This window comes from Pongo abelii, chromosome 14 (assembly GCF_028885655.2).
Source record: "Pongo abelii isolate AG06213 chromosome 14, NHGRI_mPonAbe1-v2.0_pri, whole genome shotgun sequence".
Classification (NCBI taxonomy): domain Eukaryota; kingdom Metazoa; phylum Chordata; class Mammalia; order Primates; family Hominidae; genus Pongo; species Pongo abelii.
Genome location: NC_071999.2, coordinates 57,107,418 through 57,129,058, shown reverse-complemented (window position 1 = coordinate 57,129,058; position 21,641 = coordinate 57,107,418). Strand labels below are relative to the sequence as shown.

The 21,641-nt window shown below is 39.5% G+C and overlaps 1 protein-coding gene across 9 annotated transcripts in view; it reads left to right on the top strand.

The window, feature by feature from the left end:
* NEK3 (NIMA related kinase 3) overlaps nucleotides 1–19,576 on the top strand; it is a 62,995-nt gene extending 43,419 nt beyond the window's left edge. For 8 of the 9 annotated variants that reach the window (XM_063714918.1, XM_063714922.1, XM_063714917.1 and 5 more), the window contains 11 exons: nucleotides 776–843; nucleotides 936–1,022; nucleotides 3,701–3,755; nucleotides 7,270–7,470; nucleotides 8,175–8,247; nucleotides 11,139–11,188; nucleotides 15,287–15,389; nucleotides 15,944–16,087; nucleotides 16,339–16,473; nucleotides 18,396–18,522; nucleotides 18,997–19,576. In XM_063714918.1, the coding sequence (XP_063570988.1) occupies nucleotides 776–843; nucleotides 936–1,022; nucleotides 3,701–3,755; nucleotides 7,270–7,470; nucleotides 8,175–8,247; nucleotides 11,139–11,188; nucleotides 15,287–15,389; nucleotides 15,944–16,087; nucleotides 16,339–16,473; nucleotides 18,396–18,522; nucleotides 18,997–19,081 (1,128 nt within the window). In that variant the 3' untranslated portion in view covers nucleotides 19,082–19,576. The remainder of the gene's footprint in view (nucleotides 1–775; nucleotides 844–935; nucleotides 1,023–3,700; nucleotides 3,756–7,269; nucleotides 7,471–8,174; nucleotides 8,248–11,138; nucleotides 11,189–15,286; nucleotides 15,390–15,943; nucleotides 16,088–16,338; nucleotides 16,474–18,395; nucleotides 18,523–18,996) is intronic. The other variant, XM_063714921.1, reaches the window with a different exon arrangement.
* The last annotated feature ends 2,065 nt before the right edge of the window (nucleotides 19,577–21,641 follow it).

Below are 21,641 nucleotides of genomic sequence, written 5' to 3'. Positions count from 1 at the left end.
GACTTAATATTTATACTAACCAAATAAGGTAATACCTGAGAAAAAGTTATTGAAATCTCTGTAGTAGTACAGTCATGCATCGCTTAACGACAGGGGGATAAGTACTCAGAAATGCATCATAAGGTGATTTTGTTGTGTGAGCATCGTAGAGTGTGCTTACACAAAACTAGATGGTATAGCCTATTACACACCTAGGCTATATAGTGTAGCCTATTGCTTCTAGGCTACAAACCTGTACAGTGTGTTACTGTACTGAATTTCTTAGGCAATTGGAATACAATGGTAAGTATTTGTGTATTTAAACATAGAAAAAGTACAGTAAAAATATGGTATTATAGTCTTCTGGGACCATTGTCATATATGCCATCCGCTGTTGACTGAAATGTGGTTATGCAGCATGTGACTGTATATGTTACTGTGTCCTAGCTCTCTTTTAGTGACCACTTACTAAGTCCATGTGTTCTCAGATGGAAAACGGTTGACACCTGGGCCTGCCATGTGGCATCACCCTGACACAGGTTCTCACCAGATCGATTGGGTCTGCTGATACAACCTAAAACTTGCTTGTTAGATTTTGAAGCACTCATCCTGAGTTTCCATGCAGGAGAATGTCTGGCGGTCAAGAGGGGATCTTGGTGTTTTGTGTTCCACTCTGAGACTCAGCTGTCAGCATTTCTAGCCTTAATCTCCATCATCAGCAGGCTTTGGAAGACAGCTTATCTGCCTCATGTTTAATGACAGAAGACATAATCTGAGCTCTTCTTTTTAAATGCAGAATATCTTCCTCACTCAGAATGGAAAAGTGAAATTGGGAGACTTTGGATCTGCCCGTGTTCTCTCCAAGTATGTATGTCTGTTCTACGGTAGTGACAGTAATCAAAACATCCATTTTCAGGAATGTTCTGTAATCATTTGTTGCCTTTTTATGGTTTTAGTCCGATGGCATTTGCTTGTACCTATGTGGGAACACCTTATTATGTGCCTCCAGAAATTTGGGAAAACCTGCCTTATAACAATAAAAGGTGAGTGCTGCATATTTGATGCCAGGGTGCCCATTTGGTGACAGGCATTTTAGCCTGCAAATGATGCTAGAGTCTGACGTCACTTCAAAACAGATGCATGGATCGTATTGGTTTCTAAAAAATATATCTGAAAGCAGTCTGGAATCCATATTGCTAATCTATATTGCTAGGCTGCTAGAGAAAAGTAATAGTTTTCCAATTGCTATTAATTATAGCTGAGAGGAGCAAATGCTGAAAGAAAGGCTAGTCATTTCTAGGGACGGTATGAGTTATATCAGTGGTTCCCAAACTGCTGCTCCCACTTGTAAAAATCCCAAATCCCAGGCTGCGTCTACACTAATTAAATCAAAATGGCAAAGGGTGAGAAGCAGGCATCAGTAATTTTTCAAGATCACTGGGTGATTCTAACGTACAGCAACATTTGAGAATGAATAGATTGTGTCATTGAGTTGGTATTTACAGGGCTAGATTATAAGCACTTGTGATAGGTAAGTTGATTGCCGGAGATTAATATGAAGATCTTAATGATTTAAAATGCAGTATTTTTTCTGAATATAAGTTATATGTGCCCATTGTGGGGATGGATGTGCAGGGAAGATTGGAAATAGACCTGCAAGAAAGGACATGGAAATCACCCGCTTTTCCTAACTGCCAATAACATTTTGATGTTTTTTTCTTCATCTACTTTTCCCCCTAAAACTGGTTGATATATTTTATATATAATTTGCTTTTGTCGTTTTATATTATAGTCATTTCCCCACATACTTAAAGTCTTCATAAATTTTCTAATGGCTACATATATTTTACTATATGGCGCTTCCAAAATTTACTTAGTAATTCCTCTGTTGTTGGCCTTATATTTCTAGATTTCAGTCTCATAAACAGTGCTGTAATTAACATACCTTTTGTATAAATTTGTCCTTGTTTTATATGACATTCTTGGCATGGATTCCTAGAAGGAGAAACACCTAAAGGCTGTTGTTACTTTTTGCTGATTTGCTTTCTGAAAAGGGTATGATAATCTATACTAAATAGGTTTTTTTAAGAGTAGAATTGACTGAATGGGGACAAAACAGCTCTACAGGGACTTATTGAGACAATTGGGGAAATTTGGGTATGCAGTAAATATTAAATAATGTTACTTAATTGAGATTAAATTCCTTGGATGTGATAACAGTATTGTGTTTATGAGGGAAAGTGTAGGTCTTTGTTCTTAGGAGATACATGCTGATGTATGTAGGGATGAAGTGTTCAATATCTGCAACCTTTTTTTTTTTTTTTTTGAGACGGAGTCTCACTCTGTTGCTCAGGCTTGAGTGCAGTGGCACAATCTTGGCTCACTGCAATCTCCGCCTCATGGGTTCAAGTGATTCTCCTGCCTCAGCTTCCTGAGCAGCTGGGACTGCAGGCGCCCGCCGCCACACCCAGCTAATTTTTGTATTTTTTAGTAGAGATGGGGTTTCACCATATTGGCCAGGCTGGTCTTGAACTCCTGACCTTGTGATCCGCCCGCCTCGGCCTCCCAAAGTGCTGGGATTACAGGTGTGAACCACCACGCCCGGCGGGCAACCTTTTTTCAAGAGATTCAGATAGATATAGAGGAGGGAGATTAGCACGCAAACATGGCCAATGAGAATGATTGGGGGACCTAGATAAGGGCATGTGGACATTGCAACTTTTCTGTAGATTTGAAATTTAAAAAAACTAAACGGGGAAATAGTTGGTAAAAACCATTAATTAAAATAAAAAAGAATATCATTTAGAAAAGTCCGGAGGAGCTGGGCCTGGTGGTGCGTGCTTATAGTCCCAACTACCTGGGAGGCTGAGGCAGGAGGATTGCTTGAACCAGGAGTTCAAGGCAGCAGTACGGTGACATCATGCCTGTGAATAGCCACTGCACTCCAGCCTGGGCAGCACAGTGAGACCCCATCCCTTAAAAAAAAAGAAAAGGTGGGCCAGGTGCGGTGGCTCACGCCTGTAATCCCAGCACTTTGGGAGGCCGAGGCGGGTGGATCACGAGGTCAGGAGATTGAGACCATCCTGGCTAACACGGTGAAACCCTGTCTCTACTAAAGCAAATACAAAAAAAAAATTAGCTGGGCGTGGTGGCGGGTGCCTGTAGTCCCAGATACTCGAGAGGCTGAGGCAGGAGAATGGTGTGAACCCGGGAGGCGGAGCTTGCAGTGAGCCGAGATCGTGCCACTGCGCTACAGCCTGGGCAACAGAGCGAGACTCCATCTCAAAGAAAAGGAAGAACCCTATCCCTTAGAGCCATCCAGCAGACCGTGTGGGAAGTAGAGAGCTGCCCAGCAGGAGATGTAATCAAAGGCTGGGTGCTGTGTCCAGGGTGGTCGGAGTAGAAGCTACACTGGATGCGTTCCAGAGTCCTTCTTCCAGCTGTGATCATCTGAGTCCGCAAATATTCCCTCTTGCTACTGAATTCCCAAATGCTACTGAAGTGATATCTCAACCGCCCCGATTTGAAGGGGTGGGGATTGAAGAGCAGAGAGTTTTATTGTGAACATTAGTCTTAGGAAGTATCTAGGTGTTAGACCAAAATTATATGTTTTAATACCTAGGAATTACTTGTGATATCTATTCTTATTAAAGGTAAGAAATTATTTTTTGTACTAGAAAATACGTAACCCACTTGTGATTACATTGCTTTATGCTTTCAGTGACATCTGGTCCTTGGGTTGCATCCTGTATGAACTCTGTACCCTTAAGCATCCAGTAAGTATGGCGTGCAAAATGGAAAAGGCAGCTTGTCATATCTAGCTGAGTCCTAATAATGTGACAGATTCTAGTTGGCAGTTTGCTTCCCTAGGATGAAGTCATTATAAAAGTTTGTATATGTTTCCAGTGCAGTCATCTGCCCTGAGTTAGTTTTGTAGCATATACTAATAGGAATTTTCCATTATTTAGTTTGGCTGTGCAATATATAACCTTTCTCTCTCTCTTTTTCCTTCTCTTTTCCTCTTTTCTTTCTTTTTGCTATTCTTAATTTTTTATTTTGATAAAATAAATATAAAATTTGCCATTTTATCCATTTTTAAGTATATAATTCATTGTCATTAATTACATTCACAATATTGTGCAACCACCACTATTATCTCTTTGGGGGTTTTTTGTTTTGTTTTGTTTTGTTTCGTTTTTGAGATGGAATCTTGCTCTGTTGCCCAGTCTGGAATGCAGTGGTGCGATCTCAGCTCACTGCAACCTCCGCCTCCTGGGTTCAAGTGATTCTCCTGCCTCAGCCTCCCAAGTAGCTGGGACTACAGGTGCATACCACCATGCCCAGCTAAATTTTTTTTGTATTTTTACTAGAGACATTTTTGCATTTTTTTGTATTTTCTCACATGATGAGCAGGCTGGTCTCGAACTCCTGACCTCAGGTGATCCACTTACCTCGGCCTCCCAAAGTGCTGGGATTACAGGCATGAGCCACTACACCCGGCCACTACTATCTCTTTGTAAAACTTTTGTCATCACCCCAACCAGAAACTCTGTATCCATTAAACAGTTACTCGCCATTTCTTCCCTTTCCGCAGCCCCCCAATCTAATTTCTGCCTCATGAATTTGCATATTCTAGATATTTCATACAACTGGAATTTTAGAACATTTGCCCTTTTGTGTCTGGTTTATTTCACTAGCACAGTGTTTTCAAAGTTCATCCATGTTGTAGCATCTATCAGGATTCCATTCCTTTTTATGGCTGCATAGTATTCCGTTGTGTGTATAGACATGTTTATCCATTCATCTGTTGAGGGACACTTGGGTCGTTTCTGTCTTTTGGCTATTGTAAATAATGCTGTTATGAACAAATGGTGTACAAGTATCTGTTAGAGTCCTTGATTGCAAATTTTGAGGTATACATTTAGCAGTGGAACTGCTGGGTCATATGGTAATTGTATTTAGCTTTTTGAGGAAGCACCAAACTTTGCAAGAGTGGCCACATCATTTTTTTCCTCAGCTTTTTGTAGTTGGATTTCACTTATCATATGAGTTTCCTCTCTAACTGAAATATCATGAAAACATAGACTTTGCCCTATTATATGTTTTTTCAAGATATTTTTAAAAATATGAACCAAAAAAAGGTTAAATAACTTGTCCCGCTTGTTCAGCCATTGTTTATTACATAGAACAACAACTGCAGGGCTAATTCCTAGTAGTTCTTAGCTTTGCATAGAAATAAATTCTGTTCTTTGGGCACAGGTTGAAAGTTAGCTTTTTTACAGATGTACTTGAGGGCACATAGAGCTCAGGAGAGGGTGAATGGTTGAGAAACAATCTTCACCACTACCAGATGAAAGTAACTCAAACTGAAGACACCTGGTATTAATGAGAGGTTATCTTCCTTGAATATAAGTGGTTTATAATGATAGCTACACAGTTAGAACAACTTGGGGAACCTTTAAAATACTGATGCCTAGGCCCACAGCACAGTGATTGAATTAAAATCTCTGAAAATGTCCTGGGGATTAATGTTTTTAAAACAGGTGATTACAATGTACAGCCCAAGTTGAGAACCACCATAGTCTACAAATAAAATTATTTTTAAAATTCCAACATCTTATAATTCTTTACTTCCTGATTGTATCTTTTTCATAATTTACATGTACACATTCTTCTTTTTTCTAGCAAGAATGAGTATTAAGGACTATAGTGCCCTGAATATTTGGCATGAGATCTGTCATCCCTTGTCTGCTCGAAGACAAAAGTTGTTCTCAAACCTTTAGGAAATGCAGATAGTTGGTGTAATGGTTAAAAAGCCAGAGGCAAAGCAGATTCAGTAATATTTGTCATTATCACAATTTGTCCTTTGTTATGTATTGATTTTTCTTTTTCATATATTCACTTGCATTTTTTATTCATAGGACAATACACTTTTTAAAAAATAAACTTCTTTTAAATTTTAAAACAGTTTTAGATTTACAGAAAAATTACAAAGATAGTACAAAACCTTCCATGTACCCCACACTGTAATTAGCATCTATCATAGCCTTGAGGTGTAGAATCATTTCTTAAGCAAGGTTCAACAAGCAGAAATTATTAAGGAAAAATGATGAATAAATTTGACTATACTAAATTTTAAATTTTGCATAGTAAAAGATACCATAAATAAAAACATACAGATAGCAGAAAACATTTTCAAACATAACTAGCAATTATTTAATAAAATATCTTTTTTAATTTTTATTTTAAGTTCTGGGGTACATGTTCAGAGTATGCAGCTTTGTTACATAGGTAAACATGTGCCATGGTGATTTGCTGTACCTATCAACCCCTCATGTAGGTATTATGGCAATACACTTTGAAGGTAGAATGCTAACACATTATTTCATAAGCATTACCAAGGCTGACATCTAATGTTAGTTCCGATATATTTATTATACATTGAAAACTTTGTTACTCCAGTCTGTCATTGTATATCCCACGGTGTTACTCATCAAATTTTAATAGCTGCTTTAATGACAGGAATGGTTAAAAAGGATTTTGCGGTAGAAGTTTAAAATTGGAAAAGTCTGGCCAGGTGCAGTGCCTCATGCGTGTAATCTCAGCACTTTGGGAAGCCAAACTGGGAGGATCGTTTGAGCCCAGGAGTTCAAGACCAGCCTGGGCAACATAGCGAGACCCTGCATCTAAAAAAAGAACAAAAATTAAAAAATTAGCCAGGCGCAGTGGCACGTGCCTATAGTCCCAGCTATTTGGGAGGCTGAGGTGGAAGGATCGCTTGAGCCCAGGAGATCAAGGATGCAGTGAGCTGTGATTGCACCATCACACTCAAGCCAAAAAACCACCTGTAGAAAACTGGAGAAGCCTGAAGTGCATGTTGCTATGGAGCAGGCCTGGCAGTTTCTGGGGAGGGTTGGAGCAAAGGGATATTACACTTATTATAAACCTTCAGTATCATTTGATGTTTTGAAAGGCCATGTGTATATATTACTTTGATTTTCAATATATATTAATAATGTATATCTGCAAAAACATTAGGACTAATAAGGTAGTCACAGCAGGCATTGATGGAAATACTTTTTCTAGATGGGGAAGCTTTTTACCATTCATGTTTAACTTTCTCCTAAGCCACCTTAAGATTATATAGTGGTATCTTAAGGACACCTCTAGAAAGAAAAATGACCAGATAGCAGATATGTTTATAAAATTAGAATAATTTACATAACTGGTAGTTTCTTATTTCCATTTCTTCCCCTGTATCTGCTTGTAAAGTTCAATTTTCCTTTTCAGTTTCAGGCAAATAGTTGGAAAAATCTTATCCTCAAAGTATGTCAAGGGTGCATCAGTCCACTGCCGTCTCATTACTCCTGTGAACTTCAGTTCCTAGTCAAGCAGATGTTTAAAAGGAATCCTTCACATCGCCCCTCGGCTACAACGCTTCTCTCTCGAGGCATCGTAGCTCGGCTTGTCCAGAAGTGCTTACCCCCCGAGGTATGATCTGTGTTGGATTGGTTGTGAACAGTTTTCAAGTGTATGGTAAAATGGTTTGTTATCTTTTAACATTATACATTACATGTGCTCATCAAAATCCAAATGATACAGAAGTATATTAAAAAATAAAAAGTTAAAACTTCCTTTCCTTTCTCTTTCCCCCCCATAATGCTATTCCCCAAGTATAATCACAGTTTGTATATCCTTCCAGACCTTTTGTAGACATATATAAATGTCTGCATTTGTCTATCTAAATTATATGTACTTTTTTTTCTTGAGACGGAGTCTTGCTCTGTTGCCTAGGCTGGAGTGCGGTGGCACGATCTTGGCTCACTGCAACCTCCACCTCCCTGGTTCAAGCAATTCCCCTGCCTCAGCCTCCCAAGTGGCTGGGATTACAGGCACACGCCACCACGTCCAGCTAATTTTTTTGTATTTTTAGTAGAGACGGGGTTTCACCATGTTGGCCAGGCTGGTCTCAAACTCCTGACCTCAGGCAATCTGCCCGTCTCGGCTTTCCAAAGTGCTGGGATTACAGGCGTGAGCTACCATGCCCGGCCTGTATGTACTTTTTTAAATGGTACTTTTGTTTTTCAACTTGAAATATTATTGTGCTAAAGAATGCTGATGATGAAATGACATCACGGCAGTATCTATAGAAAAGTATGTTTTCACATCTCTAAATTCTCAACTTTAAATTTCAGATCATCATGGAATATGGTGAGGAGGTATTAGAAGAAATAAAAAATTCGAAGCATAATACACCAAGAAAAAAAAGTAAGAATTTTGGACAGAGTATTTTTTGTTAAGTGCTCTTTTAAAAATATACTATAACAGAAAAGAAATTATAATTTTTAAGTTATTAGAAATGATTATCAGAGATACTCCTCAAATGAACATTTTCTTTTTGTTACTTTAGATGTAATTCTGTACTGAATATTCTACTTTTTGATCCCTGAAAAAATTGGGATTTAAAAAAGCCTAGTTTTGGATATTTTAGTGATGGAAAGATTATGCTGTCATTATTAGTTACATATTTTCTCTGGCTTGTTGTGTAGGTCAGGTAGAAGGCTTCTTCTGTGGGCTGACCTAAGAATCTACCCATGAAAATATAGCACTAATCTTGTAGGAAAATGTATCCTAAATTTCTGAAGAACCATCGTGTAAACAGACTTTTTAAAAAGAGAAGCTTTTCTAATGTAAACTGTGGACTCTGGGTGATGGGTGGTAGTGATGTGTCAGAGTAGGTTTATCGACTGTAATGGTGCGGCATGTTAGTATTGGGGAGGTGGTATGTGTGTGGGGACAGGTGGTATATGGGACTCTCCGTATTCACCACTCAGTTTTGCTGTGAACTTAAAACTGCTTGTTTTTTTTTTTTTTTTGGAATGGAGCTTCACTCTTGTTGCCCAGGCTGGAGTGCAATGGCACAATCTTGGCTCACTGCAACCTCTGCCCCCTAGGTTCAAGCGATTCTCTTGCCTCAGCCTCCCGAGTAGCTAGGATTACAGGCAAGTGCCACCATGCCTGGCTAATGTTTTGAATTTAGTAGAGACGGGGTTTCACCATGTTGGTCAGGCTGGCCTCGAACTCCTGACCTCAGGTGATCCACCCACCTCGGCCTCCCAAAGTGCTGGGATTACAGGCCTGAGCCACTGTGCCTGGCCTAAAACTGCTCTTAAACAGTAAAATATCCTAATTAAAAACAAAAACCAGAGCCTTTTCCAAAGTTGTGAATCATCCACATAACAGCTACATGAAATTTCATATGAAATTTCTATCCTGAGAAAATACCAAATTTGATTTATTGTCTCTTTGGAAGTTGTCATCTCTGAATTTTTTCAAAGCTATTTTTATTCCTTTTCATTTCTCATCAGTGATTTCCTTCTGAAGAAATCCAACAGAGATAATAGCTATGAATGGAATACAGGAGAAGAATTAAGAAGTGTAGGAGATCATTCACTGCTGGGACATGTTGCAAAACCTCCATTGCCTGGTGCTCTTTATCATAATGTTATATGCAGATACTACAAAAGAAACATTTTGAGAACTGTATTGTTTTCTTAAACTTAACTTTTAAGTGTTGTTTTTGGAAGGATGCAAAACCTTCAGTCTTATAACTCAACCTTTTCTCCATTAGTTAAGAGATAGCAGCTGGGCGTGGTGGCTCACGCCTGTAATCTCAGCACTTTGGGAGGCCGAGGCGGGTAGATCATGAGGTCAGGAGATCGAAACCATCCTGGCTAACATGGTGAAACCCCGTCTCTACTAAAAATACAAAAAATTAGCTGAGCGTGGTGGCAGGTGCCTGTAGTCCCAGCTACTCAGGAGGCTGAGGCAGGAGAATGGCATGAACCCGGAAGGCGGAGGTTGCAGTGAGCCGAGATTGCGCCACTGCACTCCAGCCTGGGTGACAGAGCGAGACTCCGTCTCCAAAAAAAAAAAAAAAAGAGAGCCAGTTACCTTTGTTTCACCAGTTTGCTTTAGCATAGGTGTTATTCTGTGGCTTTTGTTCACATCTCAAGGTAATGGGAAATTAGTTTTAAAATGCTGGGCAAGAAAAAAAGAGACTAAGAAAAATTTCAAGGTAGTTTGGAAAAATGTAGGGTTTTTAAAAAATTAACTTTATTTTATTTTATTTTTGAGACAGAGTCTCACTCTGTCTCCCAGGCTGGAGTGCAGTGGTGCAGTCTCAACTCACTGCAACCTCTGCCTCCCAGGTTCAAGCAATTCTCATGCCTCAGCCTCCAGAGTGGCTGGGATTACAGGCATGCGCCACCATACCTGGCTAATTTTTTCTTTTCTTTTTTTTTTTTTTTGGTAGAGACAGGGTTTCACCATGTTGAGCAGGCTGTTCTCAAACTCCTGACCTCAGGTGATCCACCTGCCTTGGCCTCCCAAAGTGCTGGGATTACAGGGATGAGCCACTGTACCCGGCCGAAAAAGTATAGTGTTACAGTTTCTAAAAAGAGGAATAAAGTAGTTAGAGAAATGCCACCAGACTGGGACCATATGTCTGATGGCATCTCCAGTTTAATCTGTAGACAGACCAGAATAATGAAATGGAACAGGGCAGGGACCGCTTCTGATTTGCTCACTCTTGTATTCTCAGTGCATCATCATCCATGTTCAATAGCAATTTTTTAAAACGTTGGATGAATAAGGGACATGAACCACTATGAGGCATAGCCATTCCTACCAAAGGGATCAATTGCCAGGGTTCTCTCCTGACTCCTCCTGCTGGTCTCTTCTGAGTTAATAAACAGCTCACTTCTTTTTAGGGATACCTATTCCACCAGCTGTGATAGCTGACAGGAAAAGCACGGACTCCACTAGCTAGCATGCACCAAAGGGGATAATAACCTTAAGTATGCAGAGTATGTTACCTCTTAGTGCTTAAATGGGTTGGCATAAGTGAATAGAGATGTCTTTTAACTTTTAGATTTTAACTTTAGGAATGAAACAGTGGAAATAGCCTCTTTCAACAACTGAGATGTATTATTAGGTGATTAAAGCTTGTTATTCCCATTCAGGATATCGGAGAGCTTTGGCTCTTTGACTTTAATAACCTCACTCACTTCTCCAGCTGTATGAAGATCATATTAGGAACTTAATAGGATGATCCTTTATGTGTTTTATCTTTCTACCTTCTCTCTCTCTTTTAAAAGCAAATCCCAGCAGAATCAGGATAGCTTTGGGAAATGAAGCAAGCACAGTGGTAAGTGCTTTAAAATTACTTTTATGAGGCCAGGCGCGGTGGCTGGGCATGGTGGTACTCGCCTGTAATCCCAGCTACTCGGGAGGTTGAGGCAGGAGAATCAAGTGAACCTGGAGACGGAGGTTGCAGTGAGCTGAGATTGCGCCATTGCACTCCAGCCTGGGCGACAAGAGCGAGACTCCATCTCAAAAAAAAAAAAAATACAGTTATGAAATATCTACCTCCTGGATACCGGGTTACCCTTAAGTGCTGTAAGATATTTGGAAGACTGTGACCTGGTCCCTCTAGTTAAGTACTTCTTCCTTCATCTTTTGACATGTGAAATAACTGGTAGCTGTTCATCTGCACTGTCAGCTGAGCCACTTTAAGTCGCCATTTATTGTTTATTTTTCCATTTATTATTATTTGAGATGGAGTCTTGCTCTGTCACCCAGACTGGAGGGCAGTGGCACCATCTTGGCTCACTGCAAGACCCGCCTCTTGGGTTCATGCCATTCTTCTGCCTCAGTCTCCTGAGTAGCTGGGACTGCAGGCACCCGCTACCATGCCGGGCTAATTTTTTGTGTTTTTAGTAGAGATGGGGTTTCACTGTTTTAGCCAGGATGGTCTCGATCTCCTGACCTCGTGATCCACCCGCCTCAGCCTCCCAAAGTGCTGGGATTACAGGCGTGAGCCACCACGCCCGGCCTCCATTTTTGATTATTGATGATAGTGGTTTCAATACAGATGTGAAAGAATTTTGTCTTGCTTTCAGTCATGAAAATCTTGTGTTATCCTGACTTTTTTTTTTTTTTTTTTGAGATAGGGTCTTACTTTGGCATCCAAGCTGGAGTGCAATGATGTGAACATGGCTCACTGCATCTTCGAATTCCTGGGCTCAAGTGATCCTCCCACCTCAGCCTCCCAAGTAGCTGGGACTACAGGCATGTGCCACCATGCCTAGCTAACTTTTTTTTTTTTTTTTGGCATTTTTTTTTTTAAGAGATGAGGTTTTGCTATGTTACCTGGGCTGGTCTCAAACCCCTGTGTTCAAGTGATCCTCCCGCCTCGGCCTCTTAAAGTGCTGGGATTATAGGTGTGAGCCATTGGGCCTGGCTGCTTTTTGGTTCGTTTATTTTGAAACAGCATCTCCCTCTGCCACCCAGGCTGGAGTGCAGTGGCGTGATCATGGCTCACTGCAACCTCTGCCTCCTGGGTTCAAGCGATTCTCATGCCTCAGCCTCCTGGTTAGCTGAGACCACAGGCATGAGCCACCGTGCCCAGCTAATTTTTTGTCTTTTTGTAGAGATGGGGTTTTGCTATGTTGGCCAGGCTGGTCTTGAACTCCTGACCTCATGTGATCTGCCTGTCTTGGCCTCCCAAAGTACTAGGATTACAGGCATGAGCCACCACGCCTGGCCTGCTTTCTGTTTTTTTATGGTGGTAGAATATACATAACATAAAATATGCCATTTTAGCCAATTCTAAGTGTGCAACTGAGTGGTGTTAATTACATTCATAATATTGTGCAACCATCACTACTGTCTATTTCCAAAACTTTTTGTAATCCCAAACAGAAACTCTGTACCTGTTAAACAGTAACTCCCACTTCCACCACTGCAGCCCCTGGCAGCCTCTAATCTCAAATCTGGTAGCCCCTGGTAGCTGCTCAAATCTTTGTGTGAAATTGCCTATTCTAAGTATTTCATATAAGTAGAATCATACAATATTCATCCTTTTATGTCTGGCCTCTTTCACTTACATAATGTTTTTAAGTTCTTCTGTGTGTCAAAATTTCATTCCTTTTTATTGCTGTGCTGAATAACATTTAGATTACTATTTAGATCTTAACATTTTTCTGTTCAATGCCTTGTAGTGCCTCCTTGTTATCCCAAGAATCAATTTTCAGGTTGGCATTCGGAGTCCTGTTCTTCTAGCCCTGGGCAACTGTGACATTCTTTTACACTGAAGCTTCCCTAAAGCTGTGGATATTAACAGCCGATCCATGTTTCAGTGTTGTCACACCCCCCTTAGCAAATTGTGTACTATTGATTTTTTCCTCAGTATTTCAGTTAACCTTTCTTTCTTTCCTTCTCTCCTTCTCTCTCTCTCTCTCTCTGTTGCCCAGGCTGGAGTGCAGTGGCGTAAACACCACTCACTGCAGACTCAACCTCCTGGGCTCAAGGGATCTTCCCACCTCAGTCTCTTGAGTAGCTAGAACTACAGGTGCCTGCCACCATGCCCGGATAATTTTTTAACTTTTTTATAGAGATGAGGTCTCACTATGTTACCCAGGCTGGTGTTGAACTCGGGCTTAAGTGATCCTCCCACCTTGGCCTCCTAAAGTGCTGGGATTTATAGGTGTGAGCCACTTCGCCTGGGCTAACCTTTCAATTCAAAAAGGAAAAGATGTTGTATGACAATAAATTGCTGTCTTCATGGAATGTACTAGTAATTAAACTTGTAAATTTTCTGAATGAACCATAGGTTCTAAATAAATAACAACACCCCACCATTATGTTGCTACAAATGGAATACAGACCTCTATATTTTTTTCTTTTCATTGTAATGTCTGTTTTTTTCCAGCTTTTTGAGGTATAATTTACATGCTACAAAATTTACCCGTTTTTATGCACAATTTGATAAATTTGGTGATGGTATTTAAACATCCATATAACCCCTGCCACAGTCATCATATAGAACTTCCAGGTGGGGCAGAGTGGCTTACGCCTGTAATACCAACACTCGAGGCAGAGGCAGGAGCATTGATTGAGGCCAGGAGTTTGAGTCCATCCTGGGCAACACAGTGAGACCCCATCTCTACAAAAAATTAAAAATTTTAGGTGGGCATGGTGGCACATGCCTGTAGTCCCAGCTACTGGGAAGCTGAGGCGGGAGGATCGCCTGGGAAGTTGAGGCTGCAGTGAGCTATGATCACACCTCTGCACTCCAGCCTGGGCAACACAGCAAGACTCTGTCTCAAAAAGAAAAGAATTTCCATCCCCTAAAATGTTTCCTTGTGCCCTTTGCAGATGATCTGTGCCCACACGCTATAGTTTGATACCACCTGTAGTGAACACAGCAATATGTGTTCACAAAATGAAAAGGGTGCGACATGTAAACATGTAAACAAAATGGAGAAAAGGCCAAAAAGTCAGGGAATGGAGGACTTGAGGTAGGAAAACTTGTGTGCAGGCCAGCAAAGGATGATGGCAATGAAGGCAGAGTTGAATAGCGCCCAGAGGAATGTGGGAGGCTGCTGCAGACATAGAAAGCAGTGATCCTCAATGGGAAGGAAAGCCTGGAATCCCCTGGGGGGCTTTTCACAGCTGCCCCTCACCACTACTCCTCCAAGATTCTGATGTCATTCTTGAGTGTAGGAGGCTTTGAAATCTCTGCTGTAAGTGAGCCACCACTGTTAAGTGACAGATTTTTATGTTCCCTACATGTGTGGGAAGAGAAGTTTCAGAACCACTGCTTAGAAATAAGGAAACCCACCATGCCACCCAAGCCTACTCTTTATTTATTCATTCAATAAATAATTGAGAACTTGTTTGCCTGGGACTGTTGAGGCACTCAGTATGTACTTCTTCTCAAAATATATGCAGATTTAGTAAACTAGATAGTGTATTACTATATTTCATGAAATAAATCAAGGGCTTCGATAATTTGGAAAGATACTGAATTAAGTGGGAACATTTTGATTCTATATGGCAACTTTATAAAATATCTCATTTTGATATTATAGTTTGTAAAGCCCAGTACAGCAAACCATATTGAAATTTTTCATTACTCTTTTCCTTAGTAAAGACCTATCAAATAGGTGTCATTTTAATATATCCTCTTCATATTTATAATAATTGATATTAATGGCTATTAATGTGTATGTCTATTAATATATACATGTATGTAGGTTTATGGTTAATGTACATATATGTTATTAAATACATATAGATATATATGGCTATTAATATACATGTCCTTGGGGTTCTATGATTATTCATGTATTTTAATCCATTAGTTTTTATTTGAAATTAAAATGACTGACTTTGCATATTTGTTTACCTTTTTGTAGCAATTCAAGCATTATTTAATCTGTGTTGTTAATCTCTTTTAAAGCAAGAGGAAGAACAAGATAGAAAGGGTAGCCATACTGATTTGGAAAGCATTAATGAAAATTTAGTTGAAAGAGCATTGAGAAGAGTAAACAGAGAAGAAAAAGGTAAGTTATTCAAATTCTAATCATTTCTTAGGTGAGGAGTTGGGGAACACAGAGGGAATACCAATTTTTATGTTACTAGGTCTCAGGTATCATAAACAAGAGTACAAGCTGATATTTGTTTGCTTATCTAGTAACTTAGTTAATGTTTTAGGAATATTTTATTTACCTACAACAAAAGAGAGAATAGCACTTATCAGTAAGAGCTATTAGAAAGAGTAGTATTTATTGTGCTATTCACCATAAAAAGCATAGCATACTGTGTGTATATAAGTCCTCCCAGGGCTTCATTCTTGTACAATGTATAATATGTAACTATATACATATTATTTTTTTAACTCAATCACTGTAATGATTCATTTTAACTTTTCATTTTGGATTTTTAAGAAAATTTCCTATGCTACTGAGATTTGAAAGAACATTGATCCTTCAAACATAGATCTGAGTTTGAAAGAGAAAAGAAACACTTCCATATTTGTTGTTAGAGTCTATGTGTGGACAGAGATGGATACATAAAATAACAGGCTTGGCATTCCTTTTTCACACTTTAAAATCAGGTAATAAGTCAGTCCATCTGAGGAAAGCCAGTTCACCAAATCTTCACAGACGACAGTGGGAGAAAAATGTACCCAATACAGCTCTTACAGCTTTGGAAAATGCATCCATGCTCACCTCCAGTTTAACGGCAGAGGACGATAGAGGTTAGTAGTCAGATTGAATACTATTATTTTATTAGAGAACTTTTTCTAATAGTTACTCAGTGCACTAGAGGCTTTTAATGTCAGTGAAGGGTATTTGGCGTCACACATCAGAGCATTGCTCATACAGGTGAATGAAGCAGATTTTAGTTAACAGTCAAATATAATTAACTTTGCTTGAAAATATGATCCGGAAAGTACATGCTGAAAAATCTTTTTTTATTCGGCACTAATTTTTGTCTTTTTGCAACTAGGTGGTTCTGTAATAAAGTACAGCAAAAATACTGCTCGTAAGCAGTGGCTCAAAGAGACCCCTGACACTTTGTTGAACATCCTTAAGAATGCTGATCTCAGCTTGGCCTTTCAAACATACACAATATATAGACCAGGTAATTCATGTCTGTATGTGACCTTGGAAACCCTTTGACTTTTTGAAAATTTTGGCAAATATATATAACATAAAATTTACATTTGAACCATTTTAAAGTGTACAGTTCAGTGGCACTAAGTACGTCACGTTGTACAGCCATCACCAGTATCCATCCACAGAAATGTTCTCATCTTCTAAAACTCAATTCAAAGGATTTCCCTCCTCCCAGAAACGCTTTGATTTCAAAGTTATAAAATAATTCATAGCACTGTATTTTTAGGTGTTTTTTAATCTTTTCTAGCCAGTCTTAAGCTACAATTAAAATTTTTCATGGAGCTACATTACTTCTGTTTGCTCATTTGTTTCCTTATTTTCATAATCCTGCTACTACTTTCTTTGAAGAGGAGCCCATTTTTATCATGCAAATATGCCATTGCTTTAGCAACAACTCAAGATTTCTTTTGCTGTATACCTGAACTCTGTTACATTGAATAGAGCTCAAAAAGGATGAACAATTATGATTTGATTTTTAAATTTTTTTACAGGTATTTTTACTAACATTGTATAAAATAATTTTTTTATAATGCTCTCCTTAGGAATCTAGGACAGTGGTCTGTATTAGATATGTATATGTGTATGTATATTATAATTATGATAATTTAATTACTAAGCCACCTTGCTAGGTTAAGATCTAAGATAAATTATACCAAGTGGAGCACGTAATGGTATGGCAAGTCTGACCATATTTATTGCAACGATTTAGTTGTATTTGTTTATCTGGTCAATATTTATCGAATGCCTAACATAGGTTAAGATTAAAAAAGGAGTAAAACACAATTCCTGCCCTAAGGATGAAGGAGTTCTTTACGTGGGAGGTCAGCACACTGATAAAGAATTATAGTGCCCTGTGATACATGCATTCAGATAGAGCTGTGCACAAAAGATCATGGAAGCCCTAAGGAGAGGCTAACGCATGGGAGGAAAATGTTAAGGAAGGTTAATAGTTATGAATTTCAATTTTGCAATTTTAGGTCCTGGATTTTGTGTCTGGTCCAGTGATGAAGTCTTTGTCATTTTAGGGAAGTCCCTGTTTAAAAAATATGTCATTGTTCTATTTTGAAATGCCTTTTAGAAGATTCGGCCCATGTTTTTAGGTTAGGTTTTCATGCTGTTTGTGAAAAATCTAAAAGTAATTACACCTGGAAAATTTTTTTAAGCATGCATGTGGTCTTCCTTCAGTTCCCTACTTTTCTTCCTCCCCATTGTGAAAACTTGGGAGAAGAAAGTTGAAAGGAAAAAAGAAATTACTATAACCCAACTTCCAAAGGTAACTTTTAATGCCTTAATATACATTCTTATATTGGGAGGGTTTTATGGTAATTTTCCGAGTTTTTTTTTTTTTCTCTTAAAGAAAATCCTGTTTGTAGGCTAGGTGTGGTGGCTCACGCCTGTAATCCCAGCACTCTGGGAGGCTGAAGCAGGAGGATTGCTTGAGCTCAGGAGTTCAAGACAAGCCTGGACAACATAGCGAGATCTCGCCGCTACTAAAAAAATTAGCCAGGCATGGTTCTGGACGCCTCTAGTCCCAGCAACTTGGGAGACTGAGGTAGGAGGAGCTCTTGAGCCTGGGAGTTCGAGGCTGCATTGAGCTATGATCATGCCACTGCACTCCAGCCTGGGTGACAGAGTGAGACCCTGACTCAAAAAAAAAAAGAATAAAGAAAGTACTGTTTATAAATTTAATCCACATCCTGGTGCTTCTGCTTCAGGGGCCTGTTTTATGCCCACAGTCATGTTGGGTAATGTGGGGAGACACTACAAAAGAGTTATGGGACATGGCATTGTCCTCAGCCAGCAAGCTTATGGAGGATTTTAGTCAAACTGCATGAAATAAGTAAATACTGTTTAAATTGGTATATTTTCTGTTAATATCTCCTGAAGGTTCAGAAGGGTTCTTGAAAGGCCCCCTGTCTGAAGAAACAGAAGCATCGGACAGTGTTGATGGAGGTCACGATTCTGTCGTTTTGGATCCACAGCGACTTGAGCCTGAGCTAGATGAGGAGGACACGTACGTTGTGATAAGTGTAGAAAGCTTTAGCTGGGGTGGGGTGTGGGGGTGTGTATGTGTCTGTGTGTGTGTGTGTGTGTATGTGATTTAAATTAGACCATGATAATTTCAGGTTTAGTAGGGACCTCTTATATTACTTTTCATCATAAATGGATATTTATATCCTGATCTTTTGTCTGGGATGGGTAATGCCTTACAATATGATTATAAAATTCCTGATTGAGCCCTACACCTATAGCCTTTCAGCTTCGACTTGTTATTTTTTAATATATTAGGTTTTATATTTTTAAAAGTTTTAGAAACAGTCAAAGAAGTGATCTTTTGGAAGAACTGGCCATTTTTTCCCTTCAGTTGCCTTATGGAACTCAATTTTCAAAAGCTTAAGTATTGTTGTGGTGGTATTCTGCTTTGAACTCATCAACAGATACTGTGCCCCTAATGTAGAGGTTTATGGTCCAAATTGTTTTTTCACAGGGACTTTGAGGAGGAAGATGACAACCCCGACTGGGTGTCAGAGCTGAAGAAGCGAGCTGGATGGCAAGGCCTGTGCGACGGATAATGCCTGAGGAAATGTTCCTGAGTCACGCTGAGGAGAGGCTTCACTCAGGAGTTCATGTTGAGATGATCATGAGTTCATGCGACGTATATTTTCCTTTGGAAACAGAATGAAGCAGAGGAAACTCTTAATACTTAAAATTGTTCTTGATTAATATCATGAGTTTGAAAAGTCTAGAACTCCTGTAAGTTTTTGAACTCAAGGGAGAAGGTATAGTGGAATGAGTGTGAGCATCAGGCTTTGCAGTCCCATAGAACAGAAATGGGATGCTAGCCTGCCACTACCTACTTGTGTGATTGTGGGAAATTACTTAACCTCTTCAAGTCCCAATTTCCTCTACCATAAAATGAAGATAATAATGCCTACCTCAGAGGGATGCTGACCACAGACCTTTATAGCAGCCCGTATGTTATTATTCACATTATGGTTTGTGTTTATTATTATGTGACTCTTTTTACATTTCCTAAAGGTTTGAGAATATATTTAATTATGATATAATAATGTGTGCAATTTTTCAATATGACCTGATTCTGAGTAGTTTGAAGATCATTCCAATGATCTTCACCAACTACCAGCTGTCCTTAAATACAGTCCCTCATAGGATGCACAAAAGAGCCTGGGTTGGAGGGTCAGCCCTGGGAAGCTTGGGGTGGTCTGCAGATCTTGTCAGAAGATGGCAGTCCTGTAGATGAGGAAGGGAGAGGCCAGAGGTGAGGGGCAGTTAATGGTAAGTATCAGAAACTAGAGAGTGATGTGGAAGAAATAGGAGGAGGCATGGCACACATGTGCTGGGTCCTGTCGTGTGTTAACCTCATCTAATGGTGTGCACTTTAGTGAGATGAGAATATTTCACTAAAGAAACAGGCTTCGCTCAACACCTCTCAAAGAGACATGAGCCAGACAAATACAGGGAACAGTGCTAAAGTGAAGAGTAGGGGGAAAATACATTTAGGGTCATTAACAAGCAGTTGCTGAAATCTGGAATATATACATCTTTTAAAGATTTAACAGTTTTTAAATCTTAACATGGAAAACCTGTGGTATAGAACCAACCCCCCCCCCACCTCACACATACGCTGTATTTACATTTAGATATCTTTCATCTCCAGTGGTCTCTGGCAGTCTCTAAATCTTTCTTGGTTTTTCGGGACCTTGACATTTTTTATTACTGCTTAGGTATTTTGTAGACTGTTGCTCAATTTGGGTTTGTCTCACAGGACTAAGCTTAGGGATTTTGGGGAAAACCACAAAGGTGAAGTGCCCTTCTCATCACATCATTTCAGGGAGTAGACAGCATCAGCATGACTTCTTCCTGGTGTCGTTCACCTTGATCACTTGATGAAGGCAGTGTCTGCCAGGCTCTCCACTATCAACTTCATAATTTTCCATGTTCACGCTATGTTCACTATAAGCGAGTCACACACTCTAGCTCGTAGTCCAATGCAGAGGAATTAATCTCCATCTCTGGGGGTGAGAGTATAATCCAATAATAAGTCGTTTGTTTTCTTGCTTAAATCGTTCTAGCTTTGGCCATTGGGAATTGTTTCAGGTCACCTCCTGTGTCCCTTTGACGTCCCCTTGTTCTTTTGGAGCACTTCCTTCCTTTCTGGCACTACAAGAAGATGGTCCAGACTCATCTTTACCTTCTCTGCCCCAGCCCCAAAATCATCCATTTCAACAAGGTTCCCACTGGTTTAGAAACCAAGATCTGGGTGCTGGGTGTGCTTGTTGCTCCTGGGGTGTCACTGCTTCTAGGCCCTCTCAGCAGACAGAGCTAGGAAGTATATGTGTGTATACTAACCTGTATACACTGTATAATTGTATAGCCATCCACACATCTCTACAGTTATTTCTGTATCTCTCCATCTGTACATACATTTAATTAAGCATGGGTCCATATTGATGTCTCCAACTAACCCAGTACTACAAGGTTCATTCTAGCCTTCTTCTCATGCTTTTCTGTAACTTCTATCCCTGACAATGAGAAAACTGGCTTGTACCATCCACCATCTGCTTAGCTGTTCAATCCTAGTGTATTTGTAAAGCAGTTTCCAAATCATTAACCCATACCCCTGGGAGAAACAAATTTACCAACTAAGGTACAGAGTTTATGTACCTTTCCTATTGTCTCATGGTTTCCAGTCAAATACCATTTCCCAAAATTACTTAGGTTAGCTCTTTGAAATTAGCTTACCACTGTCTTGAAGATTTTTCAAGTTAAAGCAGGCATGGATAGTTTTAAGGATATTTCCAGGTACTCAGCTTTCATATATACTGTATTCCATACCTCTTAGTCATCTTCAATCTTAGCATTGCCCAAGGGCATAAACATTTCCAAACCATCAAACAAAAAAAACTTGAAATTATATACAGTTACTGAGAGACTGGATAAGTATTGGATAGTAAATCCTTTTCAAAATCAGAATGGCTTATGGGGTTTTGCTTTTAATAAAATTTCAGAAGACTAATGGAATTACCAGTTCATGATTATAAACCAGTTTTGGTGACAGACTACTATATGATTCTTGAGATAAAACTAGACAAAAATTGAGGGACACTTTTA